Source organism: Artemia franciscana, chromosome 4 (genome assembly GCF_032884065.1).
Source record: "Artemia franciscana chromosome 4, ASM3288406v1, whole genome shotgun sequence".
NCBI lineage: Eukaryota > Metazoa > Arthropoda > Branchiopoda > Anostraca > Artemiidae > Artemia > Artemia franciscana.
The window spans coordinates 34,610,001-34,625,273 of record NC_088866.1 but is presented as its reverse complement, the minus strand read 5'-3'; the positions used below and the strand labels follow the sequence as shown (position 1 = coordinate 34,625,273).

General features: G+C 36.2%; 1 protein-coding gene across 1 annotated transcript in view; it reads left to right on the top strand.

Moving 5' to 3' along the window:
- LOC136026346 (spectrin beta chain, non-erythrocytic 1-like) overlaps positions 1–5,969 on the top strand; it is a gene marked incomplete in the record, with an annotated part of 229,939 nt that extends 223,970 nt beyond the window's left edge. Inside the window, 2 exon segments of the mRNA XM_065702858.1 lie at positions 275–406; positions 4,538–5,969. Of these exon segments, the coding sequence (XP_065558930.1) occupies positions 275–406; positions 4,538–4,803 (398 nt within the window).
- Between the last annotated feature and the right edge of the window lie 9,304 nt (positions 5,970–15,273).

The following is a 15,273-nucleotide window of genomic DNA, read 5'->3' as shown; positions in this document are numbered from 1 at the left end:
TAGGACAGCACCAAGATCGTATCCAGGGAGAGGGGTTTGGGGGTTTGAACCACTGCCCCCCTTAAATGTTTCTCAGACTCGTAAAAAACGTAACAAAGATGAATATAACAAATTTTTGATGCGTTTTTTAAAGTTTTTATTGTGCAAGCTTTATGTTTAGCTTTTGGGTCGTTTGTGTTTGCTTTTTGTATTGTTCTTTTTTAATTTCATTGATATTAGTTTTGTCTTGTTGCACAAGTGTGTATGCATGGCTAATCAATATGCTTCTCGTTAGAGTTCAAGGCTTCGTTATCAAGGACTCTCCCTCCTACTACCTCACGGCCTCCAGTACCTCCGAGGAATTCAAATCCTCGGCCTACTCCAATAGTCTACACGCCTCAAGAATGGAGGGAATCTTCATACTATGGTTCGTTTAGTTTTTTGTAACCTGTATATCAAAGTTTTAACAAGATTTCAATCTTTTATTAGATCCCATGTAGGAATTTTAATGACCAGAAATTGTAAATTGTTGTCCTATTTTCAAATATTTACCTAAATCTTTTAATTAGTGGCAAATTCTTAGATTTATGTTGTGCTTGAAATGCCCTCTTAAATAGCAAGTGGTGTCTAAAAGTCAGCGTAAAGTTTACATTGTTTACAGTGTCTTTATATTACAAATAGAGCCAAAATATAAAAATACTGTTTAAAAAGACTCTTCTTCGTCAGACTTCCGGATCAGTTAAGCAAATGACTATAATATACATGTCTCTAACAGAAATAAAAACTAGAAAAAGAACACTAGAGAGTAAGAACAGAGGAGGTTTAAGTCTAAAATCTGTTTAACTGTAAAACATGAGTCAGGTAGAACTAAGAGTCAGTACCACGAGTGGGTGAACTTTTAGGGGGTTCAAGAAAGGATTTCTGGTGGTTGATGTTTAGAAAGAATTTAAAACGAGTTTCTGTACAATAGCCGAACATAGTAGATGAATAAGTTAATATTTCAGTGAACAGACCAGGTAGAACTGATATTGAGGGTATAGATTTTTACATGTGGTTTGATAGGGAGGAATGATTGGGTATTATATTAAGTGATAGAAATTTTTCGGTAATTAAGAAGTTAGGTAGGTTGGTGGGTTTGGGTTTGGGTTTTGGGTAAAGAAAATTTTCTTTCTATTTTTTTTTACTTTAGACTTGAAGGTTGTTTTATTTTTGAATTTTGATTTTAAGAGCATTATTTTATTAACCAGGGCTCTTAGTGGTGGTAAATATCGTATCTTATACCAGTTGTGCCAGTACTGCAAAAGTGAGCATTTTACCATCTAACAGTATAAGCAAAAAGACAAGTATTTAAAATAATACAACAAGTTTTTATTTACGCAAAGAAACCAAATTTGCATTTTTAATTTTATCTCTGTATGTTTTTCTGGTAGTAGGGTGTTATCTTCAGGTTTAAGCTTGTATGTAAAATGTTATATCAGTCTGACATTAAGAAGTGGGCTAAAATTGAGTTACCTGAATGCATTCAAATAGATAGAAACGGCACTTGGCGAAAAGTTGACAATTATTGATAGACCTATTAAGGTTTTGTTGGAAGACATAGTCGATTGACTGTAGGATAGGCAACTCCAAAATATAGATGAATTAAGCATTGCAAATATGTTCTCTTCATTGGGAAACTGAATCATGCAATTTCGCTACGATGTGGGAATCTTGTCCGTCTCTTCTTTTTTTCTGTATTTTTCTCATTTTTGCACCATATGCCTGTCCTTGTCGGGACATAAGAAACGAATTCGATTTTTTTTTTTTTTTTTTTTGTGTGTATGAGAACAAAAGGAGCCTATTTATGTGTATATGTAGACTCTCTGACAAAAAAATGCTTATTTTACGTTAAACAAATGATTATTTCAGGAAAGAATTTAAACAAGCTAACTTGATATAATTTAGACCCTTAACGTCAGACGATATATCACAACGTCAACACGATATATTTTAAATGCAAAAGTGTTACAAAGCTATTATTGCACTAAGCTCTTTTTCTTAAGCCAATTCGATTAAATCCACCTAAAAGACTAAGTCGCTTGGACTTGTAATAAATGGAGGTTAAGAGGTAATGTTAGATAAGGTAAAATTGTTGAGGCGAAAAGCTTTATTTATTTCGGTAGCATTTTTGTCAAATGTAATCAGGGGTGGATCTAGAGCAAAATCATGAAGGACGCCCAATGTGACAAGGGTGCCAATGAACAAAATTTGGGGGGAGGTAATGTGACAAAGGTGCCAATAGCTGACCAAATTGACAAATTTATTCTGAAAAAAGAGTTAAAAAAAAGAATAAAAAGGGCTAGAGGATGCCAGAAAAGATGTTGGAGGGTGGGGTGGGGGGTCCCCTGGAGTAAATGTAGTGGATACAGTGATATTTTTAAAAATAGATTAGCCAGGGTGCAGGATGTTTTATTCAACTGAAAATATTTGGGAAGAATTCGAGCCAAGATTAGTATATTAGAAGCCACAGGAGTGCCAGTGGTTAAGCAGGACATTAAACTCTGCCATTTATAAAAGTTGATCAAATGCTTGTTGTATTCTAGAGAATTTGCCTAAGGACGGTTTTAGGGATTCGTTTGATTGACCGTGTATCAAACAACAAGCTCGACGAAAAATTAGAATTGATTCCACTTTGACTAAAACAATATTTAAGATGGAAAAACAATGTATGGATGATAGACTACCAAAAATCGTGCCTTTTGTTCCTGATGTTGATTTTATTGCTTAATTTTCCTTGCCTCCTTTAGTTTGGCTCCTAAGAACTGCCCCTTCATGCCATTAAATAAAAAAAACAAGTTTTTTTAACTGAAAGTAAGGAGCGACATTAAAACTTAAAACGCACAGAAATTACTTCGTATATGAAAGAGGCTGCTTCCTCATCAACGTCCCGCTCTTTACGCTAAAGTTTGACTCTTTCTCTCAATTCTTCTTTTTAAAACAGTAAAAAACTTTAGCGTAAAGAGCGGGGCGTTGATGAGGAAGCAGCCTCTTTCATATACGAAGTAATTTCTGTGCGTTTTAAGTTATAATGTCGCTCCTTACTTTCAGTTAAAAAAACTTGTTTTTTTTATTTAATTTCTGAACGTTTTTGAATCAATGCATGTTTTGATTTTGGCTCTCCGCAGAGGAATAATCAAAACTAAATTTGCATATTTTTTTTTTGGCTTAATGGCTTTCTCATAATTTTGATCGAATGATTTTGAGGAAAAAAGAGCGGGGGACGAAACCTAGTTGCCCTCCGATTTTTTGGTTAATTAAAAAGGCAACTAGAACTTTTAATTTTTTACGAATCTTTTTATTGGTAAAAGATTTACGTAACTTATAAATTAGCTTACGTAAAGAACTTTTGTATTCTCATGTTTTTATTACATATATGAGGGGATTCGCCCCATCGTCAGTACCTCGCTCTTTACACTAAAGCTTAAATTTTATCCCAATTCATTAAGAATGACCCCCTGAATCACAAAAGCCGTAGAATAAGTAGTTGAAATTACTGAAAATACTTTAGCGTAAAGAGCGAGGTATTAGAAGGAGGTGAGCCCCTCATATGGGTAATAATTTCTGTTTGTTTTAAGTTTTATTGTTGTTCCTTACTTCCAGCTGAAAAAGCTTTTTCACTTTTATTTTTTAATTTTTTTTTTTTTAAATAATGCTAGTAGCCTAAATCCTGCTCTCCCTTCATGGAAATTTTCGTCTCCCATTACAAATTCTCGAAGGAAAGTTCCCCCAGCATATCCCCCTCTTCTTAACCCCTCCCCCAAACCAAAAAAATCCTCCTGAAAACGCCTGTATACTTCCCAATAACCATTACTATATGTAAGCACAGGTCAAAGTTTGTAACTTGTTGCCCCTCCCACGGGGACTGTGGGGGAGTAAGTCGTCCCCAAAGACATAGTTATAAGGTTTTTCGGCTACGCTGAATAAAATGGCTATCTCAGAATTTTGATCCGTTGACTTTGGGAAAATAATTAGCGTGGGAGGGGGCCTAGGTGCCCTCCAATTTTTTTGGTCACTTAAAAAGGGCACTAGAACTTTTCATTTCCGTTAGAATGAGCCCTCTTGCAACATTCTAGGACAACTGGGTCGATAAGATCACCCCTGGGAAAAAGAAAAAAAAAACAAAAAAACAAATAAACACGCATCCGTGATCTGCCTTCTGGCAAAAAATGCAAAATTCCACATTTTTGTAGATAGGAGCTCGAAACTTCTACAGTAGGGTTCTCTGATACGCTGAATCTGATGGTGTGATTTTCGTTAATATTCTATGACTTTTAGGGGGCGTTTCCCCCTATTTTCTAAAATAACGCAAATTTTCTCAGGCTCGTAACTTTTGATGGGTAAGACTAAACTTGATGAAACTTATATATTTAAAACCAGCATTAAAATGCGATTCTTTTGATGTAGCTATTGGTATCAAAATTCTATTTTTTAGAGTTTTGGTTACTATTGAGCCGGGTCGCTCCTTACTACAGTTCGTTACCACGAACTGTTTGATATTCCTCATACTTTTTCTTTTAAGGTATAAACGGAAATAGCCAATCGGCAACAGTACCTTCTCGTCAGACCACCACTGCTTCTTTATATGTCTCTGATTATCGGTCACAAACATCAGAGGCGTCGTCACCTCAATTAAGTCGTGGAGATCCAAATACATCTCGAGGAGAAACATCATCAATAGCATCATCAGAAAGTGAACTAGCATCACATTCCCCAACTAAAGATAGAGAAAAGAAGTCAAGTGTTTTGAATCTTTTCAAGAGGAAAAAGAAAAGTGTACAAGTGTAATTTAAATGTCGATTCATAAGGAAGAGTGACTAGCTACTTTTTGGTCGGTTAATTCTGTGACTTAATCCCTTTGGCTTTGGACACAACTTCTGTCCTCCAGATAGCCAGGAAAGGTGCACGAGTCCAGTGTCTAAAATTTCCATTAAGGTCAGCTCTGATAAATGGTGGTAAATCTAGGATCAACAACGTCACTAGGCGGATTCGTATGTCTATTTAAAGGCAAAATTCTGTGAAGTCTTCTTAGCAAATTTCCATTAAAAGAAAGGACTCGGTTAAATGTCATTTGCAAAAGACACCAATGATACATTTTTAACTTTGAATTAACAGGGAAATCTTATTCATATAAGCATAATATTGCGACCACGAAAGTGAATTTTTAACTCTTATTTGAAGCAGAATCTAACAGTAATTTCCACGATTTATAATTTAGAATTCAAATCGAGGCTGGCATACTATATGAAGAGTATAATAGCATAAAGTTATTCATAAATCTAATATTAAAGAAAGAAAAGACTTTGAAAGAGCGGTCTCAACTCAATGTTATGTGCTGACTTAATTTCGCACTGGAGTGAACGTTATATATATATATATATATATATATATATATATATATATATATATATATATATATATATATATATATATATATATATATATGTATATATATATATATATATATATATATATATATATATATATATATATATATATATATATATATATATGTATGTATACATAAACATGAAGATGTAAAACATAAAGCTTGTTTCATTCAAGAGCCTCAAGAATTTTGCTTCCTCTTCTTCTCTGCTGGATGCTCCTTCTTAACTCTCCCCCTGAATTTAAGAATTTTAAATTTTCGCTTGCGAAATTTCCCTTGGGGGGGGGTATGGTTAGAAAAAATACCTTTTCTCCGAAAATCTTTTTATTCGTCTGAATATCAAAATATGGTGCACTTTCTGAAACTTGTGGGTAGAAAGCAACTCTCTTTTTCCCTGTGTATGTACTCTTGCTAGATTTTTTTCTACGAAATAAGAGACTAAAACTTCCTGCCCGAAAAGTGGTGTGTTGCTCTTTTATAACAATATCAAATGGAGTTCTTAATAGTGTTTAGTTTGTTTTTCTAGTGATTTTGTTGATTGTTAATTATATGAATATTTCTTGTTTCTTTGTTATTGTGTTTTTATATTAAGGTTCAGGTTTTTAACTTTCTGTAATTCGGTTTCTCAGTCAAAAGTCGTTTAATAACTGATTAATTTACTTGCATGATTTACAAGACACGTGTTGCATCATTGGAATTTTTCAAGATAATTAGCTACCCCTTGTATCGGAATCAAATAAATAATTTTCCTATTTATTGACTTAGAAGAGATGGGATAATCTCATTCATCTTGATCAGATCGTCCTCTTAACGACACTCAAAGGGTGGAAGCCTCTGATAGGCATCAGAATCCTTCATAGCACGTAGAAGATTTTAATTAATTACTGTTTTTAATCTGTTAAAAACTTAGACTTAGCCATTATAAATCATATCCTTTTCAAGGAAAATTCAAATAACTAAGATCACTAAAATATAAATAAATAATCGAGAAATTATGGTAATCATTTTTGTCTATTTACAAAGGAAAAAATTGTGTTTTTGTAACGGCTGTGACCATTGCACTGGCATGTTTTTTTTTTTTTTTTTTTTTTTTTTTTTTTTTTTTTTTTTTTTTTTTTTTTTTTTTTTTTTTTTTTTTTTGCTAATTTCTTTTTTGCTAGTCCCTTTTTTGGACCTCTAGTAGCGTATGGGTAAGATTCATGAATCAGATTCTGAAATGAAAGATATTCCAGACGAGGAGTGATTCAGAAGATGTGGAACATAATAATTGTGCAACAGAGCAACATCACTCTTTTCGCAGCTATTTATTTTATTTTTCGTGGCTATCGACCCGTACATCGAAACAGGTAAGAAATACAGCTTTGAAACTCTTCTAGGTGCGTGAATCTTGAAACGAGGTAAAAAAAAAAGTTCCAATATTTTAAGACTTCCAGGAGTTTTCGAGAATAAAAAACTTTTTTCCCCTCTTTTTAACACATGGTGGCAAAATAAAACTGTCCCAACTTGGAAAGCAAATTTTTTCAAAACAATTTTATGTTTCAATCCTGCAGAAATTGTCTCACATGAAAACTAGAGAAGAAACTTCTGTATCTCTTCTAGATTTCTAGAAAATAGTTTTGGAAAAGTCCATGTCAAATTCCAAATTTTTGGGCTGTTTTCTGAAATTTTGATTTGATTCTTTTGTATTTTAAACAAGTAATACTATGAAAGATACAAAATGAAATGGACTTGTTATATACAAAACTGATTAAAAACAATAATAATAAAGAAAACAAACAAGCATTCACTTAACAACAATTTCCAAAGTAACGCATCAATTTTTTTGTATGCTACGGGTATTTTTTTTTAGACATGGCAAAAATCTTTTCCGACGCGGATGAACAGATCTTCTAAGAACTGTATCTGACATTTTTGTTTCTGAAATAAAATTATTTTTATGATATTTCTATTTTGAAGTTTTAATTTTGCGGATTCCCTACATTTTGTGTCAGTAAAATTACGACAGCTTCGAAGACTAACTTTTCAGGACTTTTTATATTCTAATTAATTACTACTGCTAACAACTCACTGCTGAACCAAGCTGCCTGAGGATGTCATAACTACGCACGCCCTTCCATCATCCCGGTCTATTCAAAACCGTCCCCTTTACACCCTCCCACAAAGTTCCCATTTCCCTCAGATCCTTCCTTACGACATCTTTCTAACCCATTCGAGACGACCTGCTTTTCGTGTGGCCCTAGACGGTTGGTCGACAAAGGCAATCTGTCATCCTTCACCCTCATAACGCCATCCATCTATCACAACCTTTTTTTTAGGCACGTTCAATCATTCGGGTACCCAAAACAGCCCTTAGGCGATTTCTCTGGAAAACATCCAAGGCTTAGAACCATACTTGAACACGAGTTAAACTTGAAACAAGCAGAAACTAATATCAGTAGGGCTGACAACCCCAGTGCCTTTTTAAGAACAGAACAAAATTTACACTGTACGGAAGAAAAATTAATGAATATGCATTTTCAGTTTAATATACATGTGCTGATATTTATTCATTAAAGTGTTAATAATTTTGTATTTATTAAAGTTTAAAAAGTGAAGAAAGTTATATGTTTTTTTTTCAGTCACGACCTCTTGGCTTCTTAATTTCTTAATTAAAGAAATAAGTTTTTCAACTGAAAGTAGGAAGAAACGTTAACACTTAAAGCGAACATAAATTATTCTGTATATGAGGGGGTCACTCCCTCCTCAGTACCTTGCTCTTCACGTTCACGTATTTTGGAAAAAAAAAAATATACCCATGTGTTTCAGGAGCCGTTCATAAGGAACCGAGACTAAAAATCAAATCTTAGCCCCCTCCATCAAAGTATTGAGGAGGGACGTGATCCCCTCATACGAAACGATTTTTGTTCATTTATAGTTTTAATGTTGTTTGTTATATTTTGTATATTTTGTTCAAATCAGTCCGCATCGGTAGTCAGACATTTTTATTAGTATACCTATTGCACAAGCATGAAAACAAGAAATGTATTGATCAGGAATCATTTAAACAGATTTTACTTATAAATAAACAACAAATAATGTAAAACGATTTTTGTCAACGATGTGACTCATAAGCCTAACGTGTGTGATTTGATAACACTAAGAGAAAAAAATTATATAACACTATTACAAACAAAGAAGTAACACAAGAGAGAATGTAAAAAAAGAGAGATAGACAGAATTGGAAAGAAAAGGAGAGTTGGATTCAAGGAGAGTTGACCTTGCGGTCAACTCTATTCCCAAGAAACATTGATGGATTTGAGACCTAGAAGAAAAGTTGTAACAACTACGGCGTCCCCGGCAAGCGACGCGCTCCCCGTATTGGCGCGGGTGTCGAGAAGTAAACTAGCCAACCATACTACGGCGTTCCCGGCAGGCGACGCGACTTTGAATATGGCGGCGAAGTCGAAAAATCTTTTCAATGCCATAAATCTAGGAAAACCTACCACAGTCATTAAACAGGCAAAATCCAGGATAAATGTTGGATGCTGGAATGTAAGATCCGCTAAACAAGAAGCCACACAAGCTTTTCTTGTCCATGAGATGGAGAAGTACAACATAGACATACTCTGCATATCCGAGACCAGAATCTCCGGTTCTGGCTCTATAGTTATAACGGCTCCAGAAACATTACATCAGTTCCACTTTTTCTATTCCGGAATAGAAGATAATTCAGGACTCCATGGAGTTGGTTTCATCATGAACCAAAGAACCAGAAACGCTCTCCTAGAATGGGAACCAGTCTCCTGTAGACTTGCTAGAATCAGACTAAAAGGAAACCCTGCAAATGTGTCCATAATTTCTACCTATGCCCCCACCCGTGACGCTACTGAAACGACCAAGGATGATTTCTACGGTGAACTGCAGCAGTTGTCTTCTTCTATAGCCGCACGTGATTACTTGATTGTTGCTGGAGACTTCAACGCAAGAGTTGGTCCATCTGACCAGACCACAAGACAAATCCTGGGAAAATTTGGACAGGGTCACAGATGCGAGAATGGGCAGAGGTTGGTAAACTATGCCTTGATGAACCACCTTGTTATCACCAATACCATATTTCAACACAAACCTAGCCACCTCTTAACTTGGCATTCAAATGACGGTGTCACTAAGGCCCAAATTGACTTCATTCTTGTACGCCAGCGCTGGAGAAGCTCCGTGCAGGACTCTCGCTCTTACAATGGCGCGGACACAGGCTCACAGTCTGGATCTGACCACAGGCTCGTCGCAGCAAAAATTTTGCTACGTCTTGCAATTCGAAGAAAAAACAAGTCCAAGGTCGGCTTCGATATCGGTAAACTTCAAGACAAAGAAGTGCGGCAGGCCCTCAATTTGGAACTAACTAACCGGTTTGACGCCCTCAGCTCTGATGAAAAACTAACTCCCGATAAGAGATGGGAGACCTTTAAAACCGTGATGACAGAGACTGCCGATGAGATCCTAGGCCGAGCAAAAATCAAACGACAACACTGGATAACCGCTAGAACCCTGTCAATAGTCGGTGAGCGAAGACAAAAGATGGGAGGCCTTAAAGAAGAAACAAAGGAGTTACGCAAACAGGTAAAACGCTCTGTTCGGCTGGACCGCCGCCAAATGTGGGGAGATGCTGCCGAGTCATTAGAGAAAGCAGCACGTTTACATGACACCCGCAAGCTTTACCAGATCTTGAAGGAATCCGTTGGTAAGAAAGCTGCTGTCTCAGAAATAATCAAAAACAGATCAGGAAAAATCATTAGTGGTCAGAAGGAACGTTCAGCAGGATGGAAGGATCACTTTCAGCTCCTCCTGAACCCATCCCCTTCATCTACTCATGATGCCTTCCCACCTTCCGTCTCTAAAGAGCCTTATGATATCGAGCTGGATACACCGACCAGAGCCGAAATACTAAAAGTGATCAAAACCCTAAAAAACCACAAAGCCCCAGGTGAAGACGGCCTCCCCCCGGAACTATACAAACAATGCCCTGAGGTCACTGCTGAACAGCTCCATGGCATTCTCGACGAAGTGTGGAGGACCAACACTTTTCCAAAAGACTGGAAGACATCAGTCATCCTCCCTTTCTATAAGAAAGGAGACAAAACCGAATGCAAAAATTACCGCGGAATAAGTCTCATAGACATTGCCGTCAAAATATTCGGGATCATACTCTTGAACCGCTTTAAAGGGGCAAGGGAGGAAAGAACTCGAGGAAATCAAGCCGGTTTTCGACCAGGTAGAGGGTGTACTGATAATATCTTCGCCTTTCGCCTCATTATCCAGCAGTTTGAAAAATACAACCTACCCCTGATCTTGATATTCCTGGACTTCATTGCTGCCTTCGACTCTGTCACTCGCCAGAAACTTTGGAAGATCTTGGAGAAAGACGGAATGCCGCTGAATTTTGTTGAACTGATGAAGGCATACTATGACGCTTCAGTGAGCCGAGTTAGAATCTATGGCGAAGAAACTGAAGAATTTCTGGTTGAGTTCGGAGTAAAACAAGGATGTGTCCTCTCTCCGACTCTGTTCAATTATTGCATCGATTGGGTGCTTGAAAATGCTCTATCGTCTTATCCAGGAGCGCAGGTTGGACAGAATCTCTCGCTGACTGACCTCGATTATGCGGATGATGTTGGCCTCCTGTCAGACCCTGTAGAAGCCCAAAACATGCTTGACAGCGTTGTGGCCTGGGCAGATCTGATCGGCTTGAAAGTCAGCACAGAGAAAACGAAATTCATGGCTATTAACCACGACACAGGACCATTCCCACTAACTATCAACCAAGTTCAGCTGGAAAAAGTCAACCGTTTCACATACCTAGGCTCCCAGTTTTGTACTGACGGATCTTCCGACGCTGATATCCAACAGAGAATACAGAAAGCGCAGACAGTCTTTGCCTCCCTTCGGAAACCCTTATGGAATCGCCGTGAAATCAGTGTCCAAACGAAAGTTCGAATTTACATGGCACTAGTCCGCACCGTTCTCCTTTACGGGTGCGAAACATGGTCGGCAAAACTACAACAAGAGAATACACTTAAGGTGTTTGAGCATACTTGTCTACGAAGAATTCTCAGAGTACAGCTACGTGACCGTATCTCCAACGTGAATATACGTCGAATGTCCAATATTCAGAGAGATGTTGTGCTCACTATTAAAGAACGCCGTTTGAAATGGTTGGGCCATGTATTGCGGAAACCGCCAGAGTACCTGCCTCGCCAAATACTTCTAGTTGAGCCTATTAGCTACTGGAAGAAACGCCAAGGAGGACAGAGGAAGAATTGGTGGAACCTGGCCAAGTCAGACCTTGAACCAATAGGGGGTTTCAGAAAATTTGGTCACAGATGGTCAACACAGTGGCTCGCCTTTGCAGAGCAGCTGGCACAAGATCGATCAACATGGTCCAAGAAGGTCTCTAAGATCATCGATGCCGGGCGAGGTGGAAACGCCTGATTCCCGCCACAAGTACAAGTAAGTAAGTAAGTATCATGAAAAGTGTGTGTTTTATTAGAAAGCGTCTCTTTCTTGCTTAGCCAATGAATTAAGCCGGTAAATCGTCTGACTTGACTATCTTCCGAATTGATCCGTATTTTCTTGAGCAAGGTTCTTTACAATTTTGGAAAATTCCGTTTTCTTCTTGTCTCTTCAAATATCCTAGTAAATCACCTTAAATAGGAACACCAGTATTATGCTGTGAAGCCACAAAACTCTTATAATCTAGCATGAAGAATTGCCATTTTCCAACTTATAAGCTCAAGAAACAATTTAATTGATTTGGTTAGGCCAAGATAAGTCAAAAACGAAATGACTCTAGTTACAATGACTCTACAAAGCTTAATCGTGGTCACCTGACAATTCCTTACAGTGAAATGGGAAAATATGCCAGACCAATTGAAATTCTAAAAAACATTCATTTTTTCTAGCTTTTGTTTGGAAAATTAGTGTTTTTGGGATAAGTGGTCAAACTTTGGCAATAGTAGCTTGAAAGAATTTTCTAGGGAAATCTTTGCTTTTTATCTTCGTCATACCTGTCACAATTAAAGTCCTAATTTTTTGTGCCGTCATATACAGTCAATTGCAATCGTAAATGACGTATTACCATAAAAGGTATAGTACTATGTTAAATATGCTTTTTATGCCATCTTTGTGTAAAAAAAAAGCATAACATCATCTACCATTTGACGTCAGAATACCAGTATAAAAGGATGCAAAAATTCACAACAATCTTATTTGTCAAAGTAATCTTGACGTGCAATCTATTCAAAATATTATTTAAGATGACAAAAAGAAGTGAGTTGTTTTCTAAATTGAGGAAATGGAGAAGAAATCTTTCAAAAAAAACTCTGAGAGACGGAGAAATCTCTAGGAGAGGAAAATCTGAGAGCGAATGTCAATTACTAAGCACAAATATTAAAGATTACGCAATCAAGACACAATGGGATCCAGCTAATCCTGCAAATGTGAATTCCACACCATCAAATGAAGAAGCCGAAATATGGGAAGCTCCAAGTCATCAATTAGACATTGTAGATTCTTCCAAGGATGATTTGAACCCCACTGCTATCAATGTGCCATCAACGAGTGTTCACAAACCTGAATCAGTTGAAAAATTAGAGTCTGTTTTTAAAAAAAATAAGCGAGAAAGTATTTTGAACCCTGTGCCATCGGATGTGAGCTCTTATTCAAAGGACGACATCACAGACGGGAGGAAGTCTAATCCGGTTTTGTTCCAAAAAGAAACTGGTGAAGAAATCAAATCTACAAGTGAAGAAATAACAAAATGGGAATCTCCTTATCAAAACACAAAGGTTAAAGTACACAATGTTGTGGAACATATGGTTTCGATGGCTGAAGAAAATAATCGACTAATGATCAAAATACAAAATACTTATATGGCTCTTCAGTAAACTAACTTCAATCGCAAAATAAAACCCATGCTTTTGTTGAAGTCTCCCCAAAGATGCACGAGGAAATATTAGTCCTATCCTTTTTTCTCTCCTATCTAGTCTCAGCCCTACTAATGCTACGTTATCCAATGTTCTTTTGTTTTGATTCTAGCAGCTAAATAACATTTTTTTTTTTTTTTTTTTTTTTTTTTTTTTTTTTTTTTTTTTTTTTTAGCAACATGTTTCTCATTATACGTGTCATTTAAATCCTTTTTTTTGGCATATGGATGCCCAGATTTTTATTTTAGTTGAAAGTATCTTGATAAATCCTTAAAGATCCTGGAGTTCTTCCTTCATCACTAACAACTTCTAGATAAAATTCATACATTTTGGAAACATTTACAGTTAAATCTAAATATTCTTTCTTCCAGTCTGACCTACGGTAGTGAGACTCCCTAACCTTACTAACCGAATATTAGTGAAAATGGTTTATCTATATATATAAAAATAGATAAGTTGTCTGTGTGTTATGTCTGTTACACTTTGTCTGTTACGCCAGATTATATCTTCTATATATATAAAAGAAAACAAACTAAAATGTAAAAACTGGAAATTGCATAAATATTTCGAAATATTTTGACAACAGATTAAAGTAATTCGAAAAAAGAAAAATGGTAAAAAACTGAAAAGAAAAAACTAAAAAAAAATAAAAAATTAAAAAAATTAAAAAAGAAAAAACCTATAAAGAAAAAACTAAAAAAAAATGGGAATTGCACAAATATTTCAATATATTTTGACAATAGATTAAAGTAATTCGAAAACCTTAAAACAGATACCCCAAATGTTGAGGTTTAATATAAATTGCTGGAGCTTTAGCATGCTTGGCACGTAAAGATTTTTCCAAGTGTCAATGTTAGAATGAACATTGACAAATTGAAGAAAACAAATCAATAAAAAGAAGAAACTAAAAAAAAGAAAAAACTAAAATATAAGACTATAAGACTTTGTATATGACGTCATTATAAGATGACACTACAGACCGGGACACCGGGACACAAATGACGACCGGGACACAAGGAATATAAATGACGACAGGGACACTCAAAGAGAAATTACAGACCGGGACACAAATGACGACCGGGACAGAGGGAATATAAATGACGACCGGGACACTCAAAGAAAGATTACAGACTGGGATACCGGGACACAAATGACGACCGGGACACAGGGAATAAAAATGACGACCAGGACACAGGAACACAACTACAACGGGGACGCTGGGGGGCACGAGGGGATGTATAAATGACGACGGGGACACAGGGAATGTTCGATTAGCAATCACCATCAACAAAGCTCAAGGGCAATCGTTAGAAAAATGAGGTATAGATCTGAATACGGATTGTTTTCCCATGGACAATTATTATGTTGCATGTTCAAGAGTTGGTAAACCTGACAATCTATTTATATGGACAGACAATGGGACAGCAAAGAATGTTGTATATGTGCATGTTTTACGTAGTTAAAAAAATATATATGTATATATATATATATATATATATATATATATATATATATATATATATATATATATGTATATATATATATATATATATATATATATATATATATATATATGTGTGTATATATATATATATATATATATATATATATATATATATATATATATATTCACAGGTGGGACACAGGGACACAACTACAATGGCGCGTAACTAATATGGAGCGTAACGACTTACGCGCGCGGGGGGGCTTGGGGGGGGGGGGGGTTGTGGGAGCGCGAAGCGCCCCCACCAACTAGGTGTTGGGGTGGCGCGAAGCGCCACCCCAACAGCTAGTGTTTGATAAAAAAGAGAAAAGGATTGTACAAGAATTATATAAGTGATAGATCAAATGAAAATTATAGGACTGTAAAGAAAGTCGAAAAAGCTTTAAAATATGAAATATAAAGTTGTG